Source organism: Lagopus muta, chromosome 5 (assembly GCF_023343835.1).
Source record: "Lagopus muta isolate bLagMut1 chromosome 5, bLagMut1 primary, whole genome shotgun sequence".
NCBI lineage: Eukaryota > Metazoa > Chordata > Aves > Galliformes > Phasianidae > Lagopus > Lagopus muta.
In genome coordinates, this window is record NC_064437.1 from 63734875 (window position 1) to 63757606 (window position 22732).

General features: G+C 47.6%; 1 protein-coding gene across 6 annotated transcripts in view; it reads left to right on the forward strand.

The window, feature by feature from the left end:
* Positions 1-414: 414 nt before the first annotated feature.
* PTPRE (protein tyrosine phosphatase receptor type E) overlaps positions 415-22732 on the forward strand; it is an 84054-nt gene continuing 61736 nt past the window's right edge. The window contains exon 1 of one of the 6 annotated variants that reach the window (XM_048946156.1): positions 415-667. Coding sequence is in view for 2 of the 6 variants with exons in the window: in XM_048946164.1 (XP_048802121.1) it covers positions 1271-1317 (47 nt within the window). In the remaining 4 variants the exon portion in view is untranslated. The other 5 variants (XM_048946158.1, XM_048946161.1, XM_048946159.1 and 2 more) reach the window with 5 other exon arrangements.

The window sequence follows — 22732 nt, forward strand, 5'->3', positions numbered from 1 at the left end:
CCCTGCCCTTTGTGCCTGCAGGGATGGGGACCACCACCTCTCTGGGCAGCTCATGCAGTGCCTCATAGCTGTGTGTGTTTAAGGCACTCCTGGGGGAGAGATTTCTTTTTTCTCTGTACCCCAGACTAAGCGTTTGTGGGACTGAAGACAAAGGAGGGCAAGGCGTGAAGTTGGGCTCGTTGATCCTCTCCCTCCCCTCGGTAATCCCTTCCTCCCTGTCCTACTTTGCAGCTTGATGTTTCTATTCTGGGTTTCTCTGCCCTGCCTTGCTGCTCATGGTGGGTAGCACTGTAACGAGGCTGTCTGTGGGTCTTGGGTTTGAAGCCCAGAGGGTGCCGGGGTCCCTCCAGGTGGGGAATTAAGAGGGAAACAAAGAGGGAAACAAAGGAAGTCCTCGCGTACACGTGATGGAATCAACGCAGTTTAATTAGGGCTGGAAGGGTCCTGCATGCCCAGCCAAGGGGAAGGGACAGCTTCACAGCTCAGGGGCTCAGGACCGGGCTGGAGCTGGGTCCTAGGCACTCCCGGGGATGAACACCCACACTGATGGAGGCAGTCCGTGCGGATGTCGGAGCTCTCAGAGCTGAATCCCCTCCTCTCCCAGCAGAAAGCGGCTCCACGCGCCCCACCGCCGCCACGCGCGCCGGCCGTCAGCGCCCTCCCTCAGGTGAGCGGCGCGGAGCCGCCTATGCGGGAGGCGTCCACCAGGCGGCTCCGCTGAGGGGAGGCGGCGGCGGAGCGAAATTTCCTGCCTGGCCGCCGCCTCTGCCCAGCGCCGGAGACCGTCAGGGCGTCCCGCGGTCCGGCGCCCGGGGCCCGGCAGCCGCCAGCGGAGCGCGGCGGCGGCGGCGGCGGCGGCGGCGGCGGCGGGAGGGCTGAGAGGCGACGGGAGCTTCGGCGGTGAGCGGGCTGCGTCCGTGGGGGCAGGTGGGAGCCGCGGGGCGGGGCTCCCATAGCGGCTGTGCGGGGCTCCGGCGGCGCGGCGGTCGCGGTTGGGATGCGGCTGCGGGGCCGTGCGGAAGCGGTGAGTGCCGCTCTGAGCGCCGCGCTCCGTCCGTGCCGGTGCCGGTACCGATAGCGGCCCTCCCGCTGCCCGGCGGTTCTGAGCCGCCTCGAACTTCGTGTTTTACGTGGGCCGATGTGGGGGTGAGGGGGGGGAATGACACGAGGCTTTGGTGGAAACATGCTTGTCTTTTGCATCCCAATCCAAGCCCTCGGTGGTAACCCCCCGCCCCGCTTGTGGTTTTGCTTAAGACGGGGAAAAAAAATAATGCCGGAGCTCAGCAATAACGCGTGGACAACTTCTGACCGTCTGCGGTGAGGAGATGTGCTGCGCTGCTTCAGAAAGGGCAGGCGGGGGGCAGATGGCTCCGAGTCTCCTCTCCTCTCCTCTCCCCGTTTGACAGCGGTTGGTAATGGGGTGATGCCAAAAGCAATGGCCTGGCTGGGTTCTGAGGTGCTGCCGGCGCTGCAGGAAGCAGAGATAAGGGCTGAGGATTGAGAAATGCTCTGTAGTGGGAAATGCTGTTATTTGCATGGGCACCGTGTGCTTGAAGGACCCCTAAGCGTGAATGCGGAGGTGAAGTTGGATGGAAATGAGTGATGTTCGGCTGGAAGCTCACGGCATCATCTTGGGTAGATCTCCATGTGGGTCACTGGGAGCTCCCTAGTATGGTTTGTATCACGGTGGTCTTGGGGTCACTGTTCCTGCTGGGGCTGACCTGGGGCTCCTTGTGCTGCTGGGGGCCACGGCTGTGCCACCTGATTCCTTCAGTTTGCTTTGTCTTTGCCTGCAAATAGAGGAACGGCGCAGGTGCTGCGTTGTGTTGCACCGGCCATCTGTGCTGGCTGCGCTTTGGGTAACAGATGCTGTATCAGTAAATGCATGTAGCGTGTTTTACCAAGTTAAGAAATAAGCACGGAGCTCCTTGTTTAAAAGCTTCCTAGGCACCTTTAACAGAACCAGAGATCTTTATATACCTCATTCAGCACGACTGTGATGTTTAGGCTATTGCAACCTATCCCGAGCCTGTGGAGCACAGGTGTTATTTTAACACATTTGAGTCCTTGTTTGCTTCAGTGTTTCACTTTCTTTTCCACTTTTCTATATGATACGTTTATGTTTATCTGCCTTAAGCGAGAGGGAGTTGGGTTGGGAGAGTTTGCATTTTCTCACTATCTTTCTTACAGGGTGGTCTGAGCATCGTTTCAGTGAGAGCTGCACTTTTAAACCATTGCCATTGATTGCAAGACAGCTGCCTCACAGTGCGTGTGCTCTCTCATGAGATGGACAAGCAGTGCTTCAGGTTGGTTGCACAGCTGTGCACCACGGCTGCAGGCCAGTCTTGTTGGCTGCACTGCTGTTAGGGCAGGCACAGCAGTTCTCAGTCTGCTGTGTGGCTCAGTGGCCTTCCTCCTTTAAGTTGCTGTGCAGGGCAGCTGTTCAGCACCTTGAAGTATGGGAGGGTTTTGACTGTATCCCCTTTGAATGTTCCTGTTGTTTTGTAAACCTTTTATTTGTATGACGTGTATAGCATGTCAAGCTCTGTTTCCAAAATAATCTTCAGGGTGGGTTTAACACCAGCTGGAGATCCTGCAGCTGGAGATTGTATGGGATGTGCTGGGATGCATCTTTTGTTGTTACTGATGGTCCTGGAGAGGAGACTGTGCCGTGTCCTGGTACATGTTTGATTTTATTAATAAGAGCAAAGGGCCCTTGGGAGCTCTGTCAGGTTACAAGAGTGATGTGTTCGGAGCAGATGGGGAGATGGGAAAGAAATTAAAACAGAAGGTGGGTGTTGTAATTGTAGTGCTGAGCTCAGGGCTGACCGCAAGGCCTGGCCCTGCTCTGGATGTTGGGCTGTGTGTCAGAGAAGCACCTGCTTGCAAGTTGCTGCCTGCACAGTGTGTGGGGCTCTGCATCCAACCGAGCTCTTGCTGCCCACATGGCAGTCAGAGGCAGCTCCCAGCATCACCACTGGTTTTGGTACCTGGTTTTATTTTACTGCACTCTGGACGCCGTATTAAGGAAAACTGGCCTGAAATGTAACGTGATGCCCCACAATTGAATGTGTCGTAAATTGAACTCATGCATTATTAAAGAGTTCTAATAGGCCTGTTCTGCGTGGGGCTGAGTTTGTGAGTATCTGCCTGCCATGCTCGCTGAATGGGCTCAGCACGGTCCTAGGGAGTGATTCAGACGTGGCTGTGGCTGATGTGATGCAGCAGAATTCCAGCGGAAGGAGAAGTGGCTGTGGCCACCCGGCTGCTGCCTGCAGGCTCTCTGCAGCTCTGCTCACAGCACTCTTGCATTTACCTCACTGCCCGTGCCCTGCAAACGCTCCATCCGCGTGCAGTCTTTGTCCTGTCCAATAACTATTTTATTCTAGTGTCAAATCCTATGGGGGTTGCTCTTATTTTTGAAGTGGCCGTATTTATTCCGAACTCTTTGCTAAGCTGTAGATATTCTTTAAATGAATGCATACAACAGACTGGAAGAATTGTGTGAGTCAGAGCTGCAGTTAGATGCTGCTGAGGCAGAGGTTAGGAGAAACCCTGCACCAGCAGTTGTCCAGGATTTGTTTTCTAAGTGTGGGGCATATTTCTAAGATATGTGAGCAGTATTGTGCTTTCTACTTCCATTTACTTTCTGCAGGTGTAGTAATTCCATTGATGAATCCTTTTGGCTGCCAAAATGTGTTATGTTGATGTCTGCAGAGGATGGGTGCCTTCAGGGACTGGAAGAATGAGTGGGAGATTGCCTTGCTGATAGGAGAAGGGATGCCTTTGGACTGTGATTGGAATTGCAGCGTGCTGAGATTTTGCTTTCACAGGGAGCCACCAACTGATTACCTACAGTGAGAGCTCTGTGCACAGAGCCTGGTTTGGGGCTGGTTTTGTGTGCTTTGTGCCAGAGAGGCAAAGCTCTGCATGCTACTGGGGGATGCAGCAGTGCCCTAAAAATGCCCTTTTGCCTTTGTCTGCTGTTGACTTGCTGCCAAAGCAGCAAAGTGAAAGGATCTGGGCACAGACCTCGGGCTTGGTGTGCAGCAGTCGCAGATCTGGTATCAGTGGTGACTCCTGGCAAAGGGGAAAAACAAAACTGGAAGTAAATTTACTGGGGAGAGTTACTGCTTGCAGTGGAAGTTTATGGTCGCAGGGAAATGTGGCGTGACTCAGCTGTGGATTTCACTGTCCCCTTTATACCAGCTGTAAAAAAACGTTCAGTCTTTGAAACTGATAGGACAAGGGGAAATGGTTTCAGACTAAAAGACTGGAGGTTTAGACCGAGTGTAAGGAAAAAGTTGTTTGCAATAATGGCAGTGAGGCACTGGCACGGGCTGCCTGGAGAGGTGTGGTACCCATCCCTACAGACCCCTGAGGTCAGGGGATGAGCTCTGAGCACCTGATGGAGCTGTGGGTGTCCCCACTGATTGCAGGGCATGAGACCAGATGGCTTTCAGAGGTCCCTTCCAACTCAAACTTTTTTTGATTCACATTACAATAGATTTTCTTTTTTTTAATGTAGAGTAATAATTGTCAGTAAGAGGAGATCCCAGCAGGGAAAAGCATAAAACAAAGCTGCAAATCAGTTGGAAGCAGGGTGAGGCGCAAAACTCACCCAGGAATTAAGAGGTTTCTTCCTAGATTTCCTTGCTGTAAGAGTCGTTGGAGCATAACTGGGAAAGAAACATACAACTGTACTATCATGATAATCTCATTCTTTTGATACAAAGGGGTTTTAATTGGTGTGTTTCTTGAGGCTTCCATACGTAGGCTTAGCAAAGGGCTGTAGTTACTTAGCTTCACTTATTCATGGGGTGCATTTTAAATTGTTTCTCTGGGGGCCATCTCCCTCTTCAACCAACTTTTCTCTAATGATTCTGTCCCATAGTTGCTGCTGGCACTGCAGCTCTGCTCCCCTGGGCTCTTGCATTTCAGCAAGCAGTGAGCACTGCGTGTACGTGGCATTGAGCATCCAGGTACCCTGCACACCTCCGAGTTCTGTAATTTAGATCTGCGTCCCGTGAATGTATTTCATTATACTGCACGAGGTTGCTTAAATATTTGATCATTCAACAGCATTCATGCATCTGCTGTGATATGCTCTGCTCATTTGGTACAGTTGGGCAGAGTTTGCTGCTGAGAGCTGGGTGGTGGCAAAACAGCTTTCACACAGCAGAAGGAAAGCCTTTGTGTAACCAAGTTGAAGTGATATATGCCTTCTCTGTTAAATACTGGGATTAGTGTAAATGGACCCACATTAGTGCTTTGTTTGCAGTTGTCAAAAGCTCATTAATTTCAGGTTAAACTGCTTTACTCATTGCCCCCAATTGCTTTTCAATCACAATCACAATGTGCTGCCTGGTCCCAGATGGGAGCCCTGGCTCCCCAGGTCCCAGATGGGAGCTCCTCCCGGACCCCACGTTGCTGATGGGGGGGTTAATCCTGGGAATGCAGCTCCTGGCACTCAGATTCTGTGCTTAGTTCTTTATGAACGCTTTGCTACTCATTCCGGCTTCATCTCCCAGTCTCTTTCACACCTGCAGGAATGATTTCCTTTCCCCATGTACTCCAAACCCTTCCGTATGGTGTGTTGTTTTGTTGCTGGTTTTGTGTTGTTTTTCTTTTTCTTTTTTTTTTTTTTTTTTTTTTTTTTTTTTTTCTTTCCAGTGATACAACATGCAAGCACAGAATTCATATTAGAATCACAGAATGGCCTTGGGTTGAAAAAGAGCACAATGCTCATCCAGTTCCAACCCCCTGCTGTGTGCAGGGTCACCAACCAGCAGCCCAGGCTGCCCAGAGCCACATCCAGCCTGGCCTTGAATGCCTGCAGGGATGGAGCATCCACAACTTCCTTAGACAACCTGTTCCAGGTTGCTGTTAGCTGCTGTGAACCCACGTCTGTATCACTGTTACAGCACTCAGAGCTGCTTATAAGACAGTGCCTCTTTGGAAGCTGTTCCATTTTCTGTGTCCTGTTCAAATGCAGGTGGTGTTTTCCTGGCTGTCCCCTCTTATTGATGGGGTGGAGGCCTCCTGGTCCTCCTAGAGCAGAGGTGGGGGCTCAGGAGGAGCAGTGCAGGGATGCTGTGCGGTGCTGCCAGTGCTCTCAGGTGCTCAGCGGGTTTTTTGAGAATGGTTTTGCTCAGAGCACTCATATTTAAATTGGACTTAAAGCAGCTGGTTATGAAATGCTGAAAGCAGAGAGAAGATTATATTAGGAAATTCCCTCTAGTGGGAGGTCTGTAATTTTTTTATTGGGAATTATTCTGCTTGCGATATGAGATGAAAGGCACGTGGCACTGACTCTTCCAGCAGTAGGAGAGCAAGAGAAAATTCTGCTTTTTCATCTAATCATAGAAGAATGGCATACATTTGAAAGGACCTTACAATCTCCCTTCCCCCTCCCCCAGCTCAGGCTGCCCAGGGCCAGCCATGGCCACAGGCACCCCCAGGGATGGGGCAGCACAGCTCTGGGAGCAGTGCCAGGGCTGCACCACTGCTTTGGAGAGGGTGCATTTGGTTGTTGTGGCAAGACAGGACCCTGAATCTTACCTGTGTCTAAATAGGAAACCATTGCTCCTGTGACCTGCTGTGTCTGTCCTCTACCAGGAGGAACTGCTCTGCCCTAGAGGTGCCAGCATCAGGGGCAGGACTGCTGTGTGAGGGACCATCCTGCAGCGCACAGAGCATCCCACCTGAAGGGGAGTGGGGGAAAAAGCAGTGTTTGATCAGCTTTGGTGCTAGGAGCTAGGAAAACAGCTCTGTGCCGTTTTTCACAGGGATGTTAGGCTTTCTTTTGCCTTCCTACCTGCATTTAAATGCTGAGTTTAATGGCCTTCTACAGAACATCATCTCCTTGTCCAGTGCTTCCAGCCTGTTCTGCTGCAGCTGTGCTTACCACATGTTGGCCTGTGCCATTGCATACTCTAGTAGCTGTGCTGTTGTTTTTGCCACCTCTGAATGTCTCCAGCGATGGCTGCCCAAGGAGGCTGTGGATGCCCTGTTCCTGCAGGCATTCAAGGCCAGGCTGGATGTGGCTCTGGGCAGCCTGGTCTGCTGGTTGGTGACTCTGCACACAGCAGGGGGTTGGAACTGGATGAGCATTGTGCTCCTTTTCAACCCAGGCTGTTCTGTGATTCTATGGTACGGCTCACAGGTAAGCAGGGAAGTTGGTGGATCTCCAGTTTTTCACTCAGCCTACTGCTGAATGGGGCTCCTCTCCAGCAGAGCTGTGCCACACCTGTCTTGCTGCCCTCAACTCCTTGCATCTCATCTTGTGCTGAATGGATCCACCAGATTTGATTTTTTTTTATTTTTTTTTTTTCCCTAAGCTGCTTGCAAGATACTGATCCCAAGTCAATGAGTCAGAGGTGTGATGGTTGTTTCCCCTACAACACAGGCACCCAGCCCACAAGTGAGAAGCTGTGCCTTGTTGGCACCCCCTGGGCTTGCACACTGGGTGTCAAATCCGTACAGCTGTCTGCAGAGGGCAGCTGTGTGATTGTGTGGTTGATGATGGGGATGTTGTGGCAAGCAGAAAGTTGGGGCCTGGCACAGCTCAAGTGGCTTTCAAGTACCTGGGCTGTATGACACAAATCATCATTAGTTGCTGGAATAGTGTTTTCATATGGCCAAGGAATAGAGGCTTGGTGACAGTGGGCAGGCAAACTGGCATCATGTGATGATGGGTATGTTAGGAAAATTTTGGTGGGATCAGTTTGAAAACATTCCTTTTATAAAGTTACCATTAGGAGAAATGTTTTTACTGTACTTTATTTAAAACAAAAATATGAAAACCCCAAACTGAAAGGCTCGTCCTGCAAGAAATGAAGCACCTATTCTGGGATGCTTCTTGCCTTAAGAATGAGGCTCATGTGGTCTTTTCTTAAGCAGTGGACACATTGAAGCTTGGTACAGAATAGGCACTGAATCAAAGGGTTTTGCATCCACGGAGCTGGAGCCCAAGCTGGAGCAAGGATATCTGAGACCCTGGCACCTCTGCCCAGAGCTGTGGGTGCCCCATCCCTGGAGGTGCCCATGGCATGGATGTGGCCCTGGGCTGCCTGAGCTAGACGGGCAACCAGCCCACGGCAGGGGCGTTAGAACTGGGTGATCATTGGTTTCCCTTCCAGCCTAAGTCATTCTGTGACTCTACAATTCTGTGCTATTCAGCCTTCCTCCCAGTAGTGAGGTGATCCTCGTAAGCGGAATGAAACGCTGTCCTTCAAAGCAGACTTTGTGCTGTACCAAGTGTGAGTGTGTGTTGTGTTCTGCTCAGGCCCAGCTGCTGGTGGGATGGAGGGAGCTGTGCCTCAGCCACTGCAGCGGGCCCTGCTCTGTTTGGCTTGTGTTTGTGTTTATGCATGCAGAGCTCACGCTTCCCTTATGAGAAGCATGAGTTGCACTGGTTGTGTTCCGAGGGTGCTGCTTCTGCCATGATCAGGATGGAAACGTGGTTGGAGAAAGGTTCTCACTCCTGTATCTCAGTGCTAAAGCATTCATCAGCATTCAATACTCTGCTCGATACTGTGCTTTCCCAAGATTAATTTCATGTATTCATGCATTTTCAAAGGCAAATTGTTTGTGAAAGCTGCAAAAATAAAGCCTCCAGGAATGTAGTTCTGTTGCTATTTTAGTACTACTGGAATTTTAAGAGCTTCTATTTCCCAGTGTATAAACTTTGGTATGTGCACCACCCAGCATTGTGCCCATCACCCAACAAGCTGGCTTCCTTGAGCTCTCTCTTTATTCTTCAGACTCGAGCAGGGAAATGCAGACACCTGCATTCCATTTAGTCCTGGGTCCATTTATTTATCCGCTTATTTGCCTGTGTCTAGTCAACTCTGGATGTTGGTTATTGTGTATTTTATATATTCTATTTGTATCTATGCTTTTCCTTTCCCTTGGGGCAATAAGTTCTGTTCAAACATCCTTGTGCACAGGCCCTATGGAATCGCTGCTTCCTCCTGCAGTAGTTTAAGGCCTCAGTGCTGGGCCAGCATCACACGGCTTCATAAAAACAGCTGGGGAAAAAATACTGCAGTGGAAGCGGTTAGTGAGCCTTCCTGGTTCAGCATTTGGCATTGAAAGATCTGAATCCAGAGACCACCTTGCAAATGTAAATGCAAAACGTTCCCTGCCGGTGCTTTGCTCTGGGGCTCTCTGTGGCTGCGAGGTTGTTAGTGCAGGTTGGTGAGGAGTGCAAGCAAGAGCAAAGAAAGCTGAATTGTTCAAGGACTGTTGTGTTTACTTGAGCAGGTTAAAGCAGAGATGACGGAAGCACATCTGTGGCCGTGCAGCAGGCTGGTGCTCAGCCCCGAGCGCAGGGCCACAAAACCCCGTTGTTCACAGCGCCTGACACTGGGGCTATTCAGGGCACCATGCAGCAGGCTGCGTGCAGGGAGCCTGGGATCTTCCTTTGGGACAGAAACAACAAAGCTGGAGGAAAATGGCCATGAATGGCCGTGCTTTGCTTCATCCTGCTGCAGCCAGGCAGCAGTGCAGGATGTCCCCTGTGCTATGGGCATGAGACAGCAACTCAGCGCTGTCCTTGCCTTATGACTATTCTTTATGTGTATCCAACTGCAAGTGTTTTTTGGTTTTTTTTTTTTGTTTAAATTACTATTTATTCTTTAAAGACTCATTAGATCAGGAGGAAATGATGCTTTCTCTGAAGTAGTTGTTTTTTGTTTATTTTTAAATACTGTATTGTATATGGTTGGATGGGGCCCTGGGCAGCCCGGTCTCATATTAGATATGGAGGTTGGTGACCCTGCCCGCAGCAGGGGGATTGGAGCTTCATGATCCTTCAGGTCCCTTCCAACCCAAGCCATTCTGTGAATATAAATGCAGTTTCAAAGTAGAGTCATGACCACAAGTAGAAAGGAAAGGGAACTTTTTGGGCCAGTTTTGGTTTGTAAAATGAGTAGTCGGAAATATCACAGGGGTTGGAATGGCCTCAAGGATCACCGAGTTCCACCTCTTACCAAAGGGAAGGTGGCTGACAGCTAGATCGAGTACTTGATCAGATTGCCCAGTTGGACGATAGCTGATGTTCTTACCAGGGTGTTTAATAGGTTCTGATCTTTTTCAGATGGAAACAAAACTCAGAGACCACAGAGATATTTCTGTAATCTTTAATTCTGTTTAAGAACTCTCTTAGAAATCTGATAAAGCCTGATAAAGAATCTGATAGGTTCTTTTTCCTATTGAGTTTTCTAGATTTTTGGGTCTCCTTGGAGATATGCAAACATTTGCATCACGTATCTATTCTTTGATCAGTTTTTAAATACTGAAAGTGTGTTAATTGCAGCACGTGTTGTTTGGTAATGTGAATTTGTGAAATACTGCATTGTTAAAATAATTTAATTGGTGGTAAATGCATAATCAAATTCAGTCTGATGTGCCAGGATTGTAAATGGCCGTCGTAGCTTGCACTGAAGTTTGTTTGCTGCTTATTAAGATGGTAACCAGTGGGTTTTTAAAAGGTTTTTCTTTTTTCTTTTAAAGTCTACTTAATTATGGCTAAGCAAGGTGATTGAGCATGGATGGTGTTTGTGGCAGCGATTCCCCACAAGTGCTGGACCCCAAACAAAGCATTTCTCTGTACTGAATCCCCACAGCCCCTTTTGCTTCTGCATTGCCTGGCAGCTGCGGTTGGTTTTGCTCTGCTTGTTTTGCAAGGTGTGCAAGCAGGTATGGGAGAGGTTTGTGCTGTTGTGCCTTCCTGCAGTAGGGATGGACGTGTGAGGCACTGCCTGTTTATGAAGTTTCCTGAGTGTCAGAATCGTTCGTGTGCTTTGTTTCCAAGCACACGCAGTCAGGACAATGGGGAGGGATATTGGTATCGGCCCTCTGGGACTTCAGCACTGCATTTCATTTTGGAAAGAGCTTTTACTATTTCTGACCTGATATCCTGAGCAGGAAAGGAAAATTCCAAACGAGAGCTCAGTTCCCAACACAGATCAAAGCAACTTACGTTGATTTAATGTCCTGCCAGAAGGTAAAACAGAAAGTGAGAAAGGAAAATAAGTTCTGCAAATAAGCAGCATTACAGGAGTATGGCATTAGATTATAGACTTCCTTCAGAGTGTCCTGAGTGTCAGCCCAGGAGTTTTGACCAGATAAGATAAAGCTTTTCAGAACCGGTTTCAAATCTTTCACTTGCATCTGAATGAGTGAGGATTTCAGATTGCAGTGGGACTACCTTGTGGTCCAGGGAATTGCATCCGGACCTTTGGTTCTCCTTCCACCTTTGGGTAATACTATATGGAATTATTCTGTGTGTATATATATGAGGTGTATATTTTGACAGTACTGTTTCCTGCTACCTTGCTGTTGGTGTTGCAGCCCCAAGGGGCCAGCTTGTGCAGGAGCTTTCTTCAATTTTGAGTGAAGCATGGAGCGTGGTAACAAAGGTATGTGTGCATCGCTCGAGTGCCAGAAGGACAAGGATGGCTGTCACATAGGAAATGACGACATCCTTTCTCATGGTCGCATGCATAATTTGCCACGCAGCTGAAGCAGTCTTGTTGGCAGGTGTAGGCTTTGCATGAGAGCTGCTGAAAGGTCCTGGCCTTGACAATAAGTGCAGAAGAAATGAGAGAGAGAGAAAGCAAAGTCACTGCTGCTGCACTTTGTTAAATGCACAGGTGTGCTTACTGCCATCAGAAAAGGGGCTCGGATGTTTAGTGTAACATCTCAAAAGGACGTACAAAATTATAATGATTGGGGGGGGTTTCACTTGCTAATTGTCCTCAGCTTTCAGGCTTTGTGCCATCGTTTCAGTCTGGAGCCCCTGGGGTGTTGTTCTCAGGGTTTTTCTCTTTTCACCACGGTTCGGTTGGGGCAGAGGGCTTCTGCCAGTGGTTGGATGTAATGGTCTGATGCTTAAGGAGTGAAGGAAACAAGGAGCAGGAGAGCCTGTGCAGAATCTTCTAATCTGTCATCTCAAACCCCCATCCTCCAAGAGTAAGTAAAGTTCGGAAACATCTGATGCATTTGATGTGTTCACTCATACGTTGGTGTGTTCATAAAAGCTTTGGAGAGCCATGCAATTAGAAGGCCTCTTGACTTAAACAATCACACAAACAAAAAAAGACTTTGCTCTGGAGAAATGTGTATGATGTACACACTGAAAGCTATGGGACTCTGGACGAGTCAGAGTACCCATCATTGTCCTCAGCCATGAGCAAATCCTGGAGGTCCCATGTGTGTGTTTATTGTGTGTTTTGGCTTGGGGCTGTAAAACTCCATCCTCAAAGTTTGCAGAGCAGCGAGGCTCCATATGCAGTCGCTTGTTGTTGAAAGGAGGTTTATCTGTTTTCATTTTGCTCTCCCACCGGTAGTTTTTGTTTTGCATCTGGATTTCTACTTGTTTGTCCAAGCTTCAAACACGAACATCTGACCTGTTGCTGGAACCGGTCGTAATACTTAAGGAGGAACGGCGTTCACTGTTCCTGTTTGGATAACTGTATGGAAGGGGAACTCAAATAACTGAAATGTATGCCAGTCTTTGTTTTTCATTGCCTGTATGAAGCAAATAGCAGTTCTGAGCTTCTGCAAGAAGGCCTTGGGATGGCAGCAGCCAAGCAAAGAGGTCAGGTCTCTGTGGGACTTATCCAGCGTGTTTAAATCACAGAGTCATAGAATGCCCTGGGTTGAAAAGGACCACAAACATCATCTAGTTTCAACCCCCTGCTACGTGCAGGGTCACCAACCAGCAGACCAGGCTGCTCAGAGCTGAGGAAGCTTTGTATAAATGCAAACATGAAATGCTCCCTGAGGGCAGTAGCTTTTATTTATCCCCTCAGTGTGACAGAAAAGAAGCATGAAACCATCTTCTGCGTTTTGAAGCATTCCTGCAGCTCTGGTGTGGGTGCACAGGGCATCCAGGGGAAGGTCCTCTCCTGCCGGGGCAGCACCTGAAGTTGGAAGATTCTGTCCTAAGGCAGAGAAACTGCTCTCAATGCATTTGTTCTTAAACTCAAATGGAAAAAAAGGCTGTAGGTTAGCTTAATGTCAAGGCTCAGTTATAATGAAAAGTGGCAATCTAGTAGGGGAAAAGTCTTGTCTCCTGGGCTGTGATGCTGTCAGTGCAGCTATCCACTCATTATTTGAATCTTAATTATTGACGATGGAATTTCTCAAAAGCTCTGCTAAAATGAAGATGAAGGTGATATTTAAATGTTCCCTGCTGCTGAGGTGTGTGATTGTGAGCATCCTGTTCTGATAAAACGCAGTGCCTCAGCAATAGGAGCTCTGCAGCTGTCTCCATTGCACTGTTGTACTTATCTGGATTTCAGAGGAGAAGAAAAATAGAAATAATCATCCCTTGGCTCTTGCTGTCGCGTTTGGAATAGTGTTTCTGGGGCACTCTAGTGGAACAAATGTGTTCTTTAGACAATATTTAGTGCAATTTGTCAAGTTGGTGAAGTAGAGTGGAATTAAATGGGCGGTGGAAGAGGGAATGGAAGGAAGTAAGTTGTTAACTCCTATCACGGTCTGGCAGCGCGGCTCTGCTTCCAGGAGCAGCAGTGCTTTGGGATGGGTCTCTGTTAGCATGGGGGTTTCTGCCACTGCCAGTAACTGCTGTGCTCTGCAGCAGTGATTCAGCATCTACCTGAGCAGCACTTGCAGGTGACTGCAGGACCTGTGAGTGAGGCGGTGTTTGCACAGCTCAGCTGGGGATTTGCTTCCCGCAGACGAGTCCAGTCTGTTTGTCTTTGCTTTTGCCTCCAGGAAGCTGTTATGTGAAGGAGTTTTTGGACAGGAAAAGTTATAAACTAAATAGAGAAGGCAAACAAAGGCTGAAGTAAATGAACTAAGAGTATTCCTGCTCTGTCATTTTGAATGAAGAATGCTGTGGTTCTATGGATGTCATCTTTGGGCGTAAGTTTGTGAATAGGTTTCTGCCCATCCCCAGACGCTGATGGATGCCCCTGAGCTGCCACTCACTGATGATGTGTAATGTTGTTGTTTCTGGGCTGTGAGTCACATCAGGGAAGTGCTTCCTTCTGGAAGGATCCTGCTTTCGTATTGTCCTTCTTTGTAACCTGGATGGCTTCTTGGGCTGGTTTACAGCAAAGAGCAGTGCAAACACAAGCAGTGGTGTGGTGCAGGCTGGCTGAGGTGGTTCTCTCTTGTTTTCTGTCCAAACTGAAGCTCGTGTGTGTACCCTGTGAAGCACTTGGTGGTTTAATAGATCCGTGGAGTAAAAATAAATTAAAAAATAAGAAATGAGTGGGTGAACCCAGAAAATGAATCGCATTGCCTGAATCCCAGTGTGATATCCAGAAGCGCATCTTATTTCCCAGTACTCTTCAAGCCTCCTTATTCACCTCTGGTCTCGGACATTTGTTTGTCATGCTTTTCGTGTTCATTTACATGCTGCATGCTTGTTTTCCCAGTGCTGTGAGCTGGGCTTCCTTTCAGCATAGCTTGGGAAAGCAGATCCCCTGTGGCCGTACGCTGCTTTAGATGGCCACATTGCAGCTGGTGGTCACGTCTTAAGGATACCACGCAAAGACAAAAGTAGAGGAACTGAACAAGAAGAATAATAGCCTTATTGCCTTATAGTGGAACATATGCTGGGGAGCTGCGTGTCTGTAGAAGCAGGGATGGCTGTGCAGGAGCTGCCCTTTCCCTGGGCAGTGGGCTGAGGTGCCGCCCGTGCTGCCCCTGGAGCACTCAGAGCTCAGTAACCCAAACCCAAGGCTTCAGTAGGTTGTTTCTCATTGATTGCCCCTATTTGAGAGCGTGCTCTTGTGCAGCTTGGTGTTTCGTTTGGCACTTCTCTGGTTGCCCCATGGGGACGTTATCATGATGGTAGCGATCCATTCTGTTCTCAAACGCTAGCGTTATTTCTGGACAGGGCTGTTTTTGAGACATACATTGCTGCATATTGATGCGGGGCTTAGTCATCAAGCCTCCCTCCTGTTCATTTCCTAAATAACTGCTTAAAACTCTTCGATAGCAAGTAAATCTTTTGGTCTGTTTAAAAAAAAAAAGTCCTCTGCCCTCTGTGTTTGCCTCCTGTTGTGATCTTCAGCATTCCCATTTTTCCTCCCATTGGGGTAAACCCCAAACTTACAAAGTGGAACCCGAAAGCGTTTGCCTCAAACACACCCCTTGGTAGCTGGTATTTACATAAAACATGCTGACACCAGGTTCGGGAGATTGAGTGGGATGCTTTCTCAGCTGTTGAAATTTGCACACGAGATGGGAGATGTTTTGATTTAAAAGGGTTAGCTGAATATCTCTGCCATTTATTCCCATGTGTCAGTATCAAAGCAGTGTCTCTCTAGGCATTTTGCCCACTTCCTTTTTTTGTTTTGTTCCTTTTCATTAGTTCTTAGATTATTTTTTTCTCGTAAGGTTGGAATGTATTTATACTTTTCTCTTAATGGAGGCACTTAGTAGCTTAATGACATAAATATGTGTAAAATGCCTTTCGGATAGGAATGAAGATAATATTACCCATTTTTTAGATTTCCTATTCCTTTTCAGAAGCATTTGTAAATTCATTCTTTCATTCATCAGAAGAAGCAGGGGTGAGCCAGAGACCTGTGAAAGTTAGGATCAGGAAAACCTATTCATAAGCACATGGCTGAGAGGCTGGTGCAATTGCAAGAGGTTAGGGTTCTTTTTTGGACCATGAGGCAGTTAACTTGGCACCTGGCCTGATGGCTGCTGATGGGTCTCACCTGACTCAGAGGGAAAGCAGATCCTAGCCCAGGAGCTGGCAGGGCTCGTGGAGAGGGTTTTAAACTGGATATGAGGTGGGAAGGGGATAAAACCAGGCCTGCTAGAGATGAGCCTGGGGGAATCATGATAGGATTGGGGTGAGGCAGCGGGCTCAGCTGAAGTGCATCTACAGCAATGCACACAGCATGGGCAGTAAACAGCTGGAGGCCATCGTGCAGCAGGCAAACTATGTATTAGTTGCCATTACAGAAACATGGTGGGATTGCTGCCATGGTTGGAGTGCTGCAGTGGATGGCTATGAGCTCCTCACGAGGGATAGGGAAGGAAGGAGGAGCGGTGGTGTGGCTCTCTATGTTCGAGAGTGTTTTGATGTTATTGAGCTTGTGGCTGGGGATGATAACGTTGACTTTCTGTGGGTAAGGATTGGGGGAGGGCCAACAAGGCAGACGTCCTGGTAGGGGTCTGTTATAGACTGCCTCACCAGGATGAAGAGACAGATGAGTTCTGTGAGCAGCTGGCAGAAGTTGCACGATCGCCAGCCCTTGTTCTCATGGGTGACTTCACCTTCTCTGATAAAAGCCAGAAATACAGTACAGCACAGGAGAGGCACTTTGGCCACAACAACCCCAGGCAACACTGCAGCCTTGGGGCAGAGTGGGTGGAAGGCTGTGTAGATGAAATGGACCTGTGGCCGTTGGTCAGTGCTTGGCTGAACGTGAGCCAGCAGTGTGCCCAGGTGGCCAAGAAGGCCCATGGCATCCTGGTTTGTGTCAGAAATAGCCCTGCCAGCAGGAACAGGGATGTGATTTAGTGGGAAATATTGGTGATAGGCGGATGGCTAGGTCATGGAGGACTTTTCCAACTGTGGTTCTGCTTAATGGGTAATGCCTTCCTGCTCTAGGAATAGCAAAGGAGTGTACCACCATGATATCTATTTTATATCTGCACATTCTTCTAACTTGTGATTGCTAGCATGAGGCCACTGCTGTGACAGCATATTAGCATATGGTTTGTTTGGTTTGTTTTTTGAGCTGTATTGAAAGAGCCTTCTCTCGAGGAAGAGAATTCCATCTTCTTAAATCAGTGCTGAAATGACTTTTAAGAAGTATAAAATAAGATATATATATATATTTTTTTCTTCTCCTTGTACTGGGAAAAACATTCCCTTTTTCTTTATTTTTATTTGCTCCGTGTGGATTCTGATGCTTCTGGCCACTCAGAAACTAGAGCAAAACCTTTTTTTAGTAACTGGAGCAGAATTTTCATAATAAACCTGATCTCCTACAGATTCAGAGCCTCTTTAGGGGGAAGTGAGGGAAGGAGACTGGAATTAGGGAGGGTTATAAGCAATGTAATTTCAAGGATCTATATTCTGAAAAAGTCTCTGTGGATTTGGTGCTGCTGCTTGGATTAGGAGGCCCTTTAATTTGCTTTTAATTAAAGTGATTTTCATTTATTCTATGCCTTCTTCAAAAGTCCCAAGGCACCTTACAAACTTGTGATTATGTACAGAAAATGCAAAATGCATATTCATGTGGTGCTGAGGTTCCATGTTGAAGTGAAGGCTGAAAATGAGTTTTACCTTCCTTTTTACTGTTAGTATTTTATAACCTCAATTCCCCCTTATAGCACTACAGTTGTGCATTTGATCTCACAGTCCGCAGTCCAGAATGTAAGCACTGACCTTCCATGAAGTATCTTATCCAAATCATGTATTTAAATAGCCTAATGTTTGCAGCCTCGCTAAGTTGGAGGAAAAAAGACATGAAAATACCTTATTAAAAAAAAAAATAAATGCATCTGTTGCAGAGAATCCCAAATAAAATGCAGTGAAGCAGTATATTAAACTGGAACTTGGCAGAAGCGCATATGGAATCGTCATGGAAAGCAGAAGAGCTTGCCTTGGGTTCATTCACTGTGTTTTGCAAGGAGGAAAGGCTGCGATGGCAGAGATGCTGGGACTTCTTTTTGAGTTGCTGAGTTGAGGCAGCTCTAAGTGAACATGATGACATTTCATCGTGGGGCTGCGGTTTGCTGCAGGCAGAAGTTTGTGATGCATTGCTCGGTATGACTGTACGTATTCTCTGACTGTATGAGGACTTTGAGGTGCAGCAGTTAAAGTGGAAAAATAGAACGGAGTCATTAATAGCAGTGTAGGTGTCTTTATTATGAAATTGGGTCTTGAAGAAATGAGTCTCCTACAGTAGAAGAAAAGTGGAGAGAATGCTGCTGGTTTGTAGAGAGCGAGAAATTTCACTGCTCGAGTTTGGGTAAGCAGAATGCCACTCTTAACATTACGCTGTTGTTTGAGGATATTACACCCGAATTGTGAGCAGCATATTTTCTTATAAAGCGTTTTTTGTTTTCTAAATGAATACAGCAGTGTTCGTTTGTATGGAGGAGTTGTTCATGAGGAACTTTCCCAGGATCTGGCAGTTGAAGAGAGGGCTGCGCTCAGCACTTCGAAGAGGTTTTTCTTTTTTGCTTAAGTTACAGCAGCGTTTCAACCTCCCAAAAGCTATTTGGTGGGTAGCATTAAGAGTCTGTGCCCATTTGCTGTGTATAGCAGGTACAGTCCTGGATGTGGCAGAGGCTCTGCTGGTGGAGGCCACAGTTGCATGGTGAGGACGGAATGATCCCAGTAACCAGAGCACTTTGGCTTCCAGGATTTCCCTTCCTAACAGCTGAGTGATTTGATCATTATGGGCTTTTTGTTGTTGTTTGTGTTTTGTTCACCATTATTTCCCGAACCTCTTCTCTGTCTGTTGCTCTGCAGTCAAAACCATGAAGCCTTCATGTTGTTTTCTGATAGAACCACTTCTACTGGTTGGTACAAGTGACTGAAGGTGTGAAGTCTGCGATTTGGGGAAGTAATGGTGAAAGTCATTATGAGTTGAAGTGCCTCCTGAGGGCAGGTATGGGTCCTGCTCTCCCTCCTTTTTTTATGGGACAGCCAATGTTTTGTGTCTGAGTCTTTTCTTTTAGGCAGGGATTGGCTGATTTCTGAGATGAAACTAAGGTGGGCCTGATGCTTCTTGGGTTCCTACAAACATAGGTTAGGCAATAGGAAAGCCGTCAAGTAAAAAAAGCCTTTCATTTCTTTTTCTCTTGTTGACTCCATTTAACCTTGAGTTAGACATCTGACTGAATTACGAAAGGTGGTTGTGGCCGTCTTGTGAAACTGCTGCTCTCTGTTGCACTGCAAACAGATTATACTAAGTGACTTCTTTGGGACTGCATTCATCTGATGCCAGGAAACATGCTGCAGGGTGGTTCCTTGTGAAACTTGGGGATGTTAAGGTGCTGGACTTAGTGCCAGCTTATGCATTTAGGGTGAAAGCATGTGAGTTGTGTGTTTTAAAGGACTTTGCCTGCCATCTGTATTGCATCTACTATGTTTCATTGTTCTGCTGAGGCACAGATGTCAGGGGAAGGACTGAATGGAGTTACGTAAATGTGCAGATTGTTGCTCTGTTTGAAATTAGAATGAGCCCTTCGTGCTTCGGCTGCAAGGAGGTCACGGGGCTGGAAGCCGGAATGAAGAGATGAACTGTAACATCCTCACATGCTTCAGGACAAAAGGTGTACACAAAATTCACCCAGAGGGTGGTAAGGTCATCCTGGTTGCCCAAGGAGGCTGTGGATGCTCCATCCCTGCAGGCATTCAAGGCCAGGCTGGATGTGGCTCTGGGCAGCCTGGGCTGCTGGTTGGTGACCTGCACACAGCAGGGGGTTTGATGCAGATGATCATTGTGGTCCTTTGCAACCCAGGCCATTCTGTGATTCTATGAAGTGGCAGCACAGTGCACAGACAGAGAGAACAGCCTTATCAGCATCCCATAGAGCGCACCTTAGCGCGCTGTTTCACCTGGGAAATCAGTCTGTCCATGTTTGAGAAAGATTCAGCCACAGCAATCAGTTGCCTTCTGCCATGGTCAGCTTTTGTGGTCAATTTTAAAAGCACTTGTAGTGTTTCTTTCAGGTCTAGCTGTTAATTAATGGATTTTAGGTGGGTTGGTGTGCTTAGGGGAAGCCTCTGGGTGGCCCTGTGCAAACCTATTCTTTAGGAGTGGTGGTGGGGAGCCCTGTTAACACATCCAGAAATGCAGGGAGAGGAAACAGCATGTAGGGAAACAGGACGTAGGGATGGCTTGCACAGCTGTCAGCAAATGCCTGTGTGGAGCTGCTCGTGCTCCTACTGAATTGAGATGCAGTGACATTTGTGAGTTTGTCCTTCTCGAGTGCTTGTGGCAAATGGTCAAAATGCTGGCAATTGAGGTCTGCTAGAATAAATGCTGCAGCTCTTCAAGCATTTCATATTCATCAAGAAGCATTTCTGCTGATTATTTAAGATGCGGTGGATGAGTTGGATGTTAGTTAACGTCCTCCTGATTTTGTATTCTGTATACATCCAAAACATCCTCACAAACATCCTCTGTACATCAAAAACACAGAAGGCATGCACAGCCTGACCTTTGAACGCAGAGCTTTTTCCTGTTTATGTTGGCCAGGACCTTAGAAAAACTATTTATTCCGTCATGAAGAAAACTACCAAATAAGTTAACATCTGTGAAAGCTTGTGGAAGGCAGGTAGTGGAACTTGGCATGCTCTGCATGTCTGGAGGAGGCTGGGCCTTTCAGGAGCTCATTCAGGCTTTTGTGTGATAGCATCTTCTTATCATTGCAGCCACATGGCATCAGAATGAAATGGCTGCTGCCACTCTTATCAGAGAGCAAGTGCTGAAATCACATTTGCACAGCAGCTGTTCCTCATTTAATCTGAACAAGCAGGAGAGCGAAGTTCTGTATACGTCACTTCCTGCTGGGTGATGCTCAGCTGTAGGTTTATGTGCAGTCTCCCTTTGGGTGACCTGGCTGATGGGGTGAAGTGCAAGGTCAGCAGATGGCCTGGCTGGAAGGGCAGGGCTGCTGTGCAGGGCATGGAGGGTCTTGAGGAACCTCCTGGTGTCAGCCAATGCCCAGTGTGAGGGCATGAAGGAAAGGCTGGAGCAGAGACAGGTGGCTGCAGAGTTGGGCTGAGGTGCCTTCAGGTGCCTGAAGGGCAGCAATGCAGGAGACCAGGCCAGGCTTGTCTAGTGCAGGAACGAGTTGCAGCAAGAGAAATTGCAGCTGGTTGTATGGTGGGAGGAAAATCCCCCGTGATAGAGTGGATGCAGCATGGAGCAGGGGTCCTGCCAGGCTGCAGCATCCCTTGGTTGGAGAGCCACCAGTGCCTGTCCCACTGAGGTCTGTTATTGCTGATCATTGTGACCACGCTGTGAGAATGTTTATCGCTTACGTGCAGAGTTTGTACTGATGGAGCAGTTCAGCTTATCACTGCAGATGTGTGTGCTGTGCTGTGGGAACGTGTGGCTTTAAAGCATTCTCTGCATATAGAATTACATTATTTGAAATTAATTTTCATGGATTGGTTGTAGTGCTATGCTTCTATTTCAGGCTGTGCTGTCAGCTGGTGTACTGGAAATCAAAACCAATTCCACCGATTCAGGGGAGAGCAAAATTTTGTGTTCATGTGATGATCAAAATATCCATCTTGTAGCAGTCTGGTGGGCAAAATGGAAGTACTGCTTATCCCTGGAAAGGGGGGTTTTCTTGTGATGCAGATCTGAGTACTGTTCGGTAAAGGCATCACAACACAGTAAATGGAGAAGTCAATCTGCATTTTGGTGATAACAAGGTAACACATGAGAATACTGGTCAGTCATCCCATCCTGTTTTCTGGGAAGAGCTCATCTTGATCCATCCCATTTAACACTACCTGTGTTTATAAAACAGTGCTTTTCCTACCCCTGTTATACCAGAACCAGTTTGTAAGTGAAGTAAGATACATCTGTCACAGCTACCATGTAATCCTGCACTGTTTTGAATTTTCTGTATTGAAAGATAAGTGATTGATTTTGGTCAATCTGGTACAGTCTGTCTTACATTTCTGGAACCACAAAAGTAGATGTGTGGTATTTTGCATATCTGAATGAGGATGCATTAATTAAAAGTCACAAACTGTTAAAAGTCATGGATCATTAACAACAATCTAAAGTTGAAGCAGAGGAGGGTTTCCTGCAGATCAGGAGGAAGCTCTGCAAGCTTCAAGTGTCAGCATGATTTATGTGGGTTTAGATATTAATAGAAGGAGGAGATTGGGAAACTACTTGGAGATAAGCAGATAATTATGTTCAGTGCTACGCTGTGCCCTGCGTGCTGGGAGTTGCCCTCCAGATCCAAGCCAAGGGCTGCTGCTTTGGGGGTCCAGGAGGCTCAAAGCTTTGGTTTTTCCAGGCTTTCTCCTGATACTCGAGTTCCCTGCTGCCTGTTTCGAGGGCAGTGAGATCACAGAATCTTTGTGAGCTCTTTTCTACCTGGTCAGTTTGGAGATGGCTGGTTGGGTGCACAGGTGGCCTTCTGTGTGTTTTACCAGCTTGCATTGAGCATCGTTGGGTTGTGTCATCTTTCCCCAGTTCTGATCAGGAAATGTGAAGTTTGACAAAACTTGAAATCTGCGGGCTTTGTCACCTCCCTATTTATCCTTTTTCCAGATCACTGAAGAGTTGCTTTTAGTTACATTGCCCAGACACCAGCACAGCTCCATGTGAAACACTTCTGTGAAACCAGTAAGTAGTTAAAGCAGAAAAATGGATGGGCAGAAGTGACCTGCTAGCAGGTCTTCACCCGTGTTTGAAAGCATGATGTAGTCAGGAACTTCAGTTGTGTGCTTCTCTATGAAGATCCCTTGGATGTGTTTTCCATTGCAGTATTCATACCGCCTGCTGTTTATGCAGCAAGGAGGAAAAAAATCCCATTCCACTGATCTGTACGTTGTGTGTGCCTTGGCCAAGAAGGCCAATGGCATCCTGGCTTGCATCAGAAACAGCGTTGCAAGCAGGAGCAGAGAGGTGATTGTTCCCGTATATTCAGCCCTAGTGAGGCCACACCTCAAGTGCTGTGCTAGTTTTGGGCCCCTCACTGCAAGAAAGATATTGAGGCCCTGGAACGTGTTCAA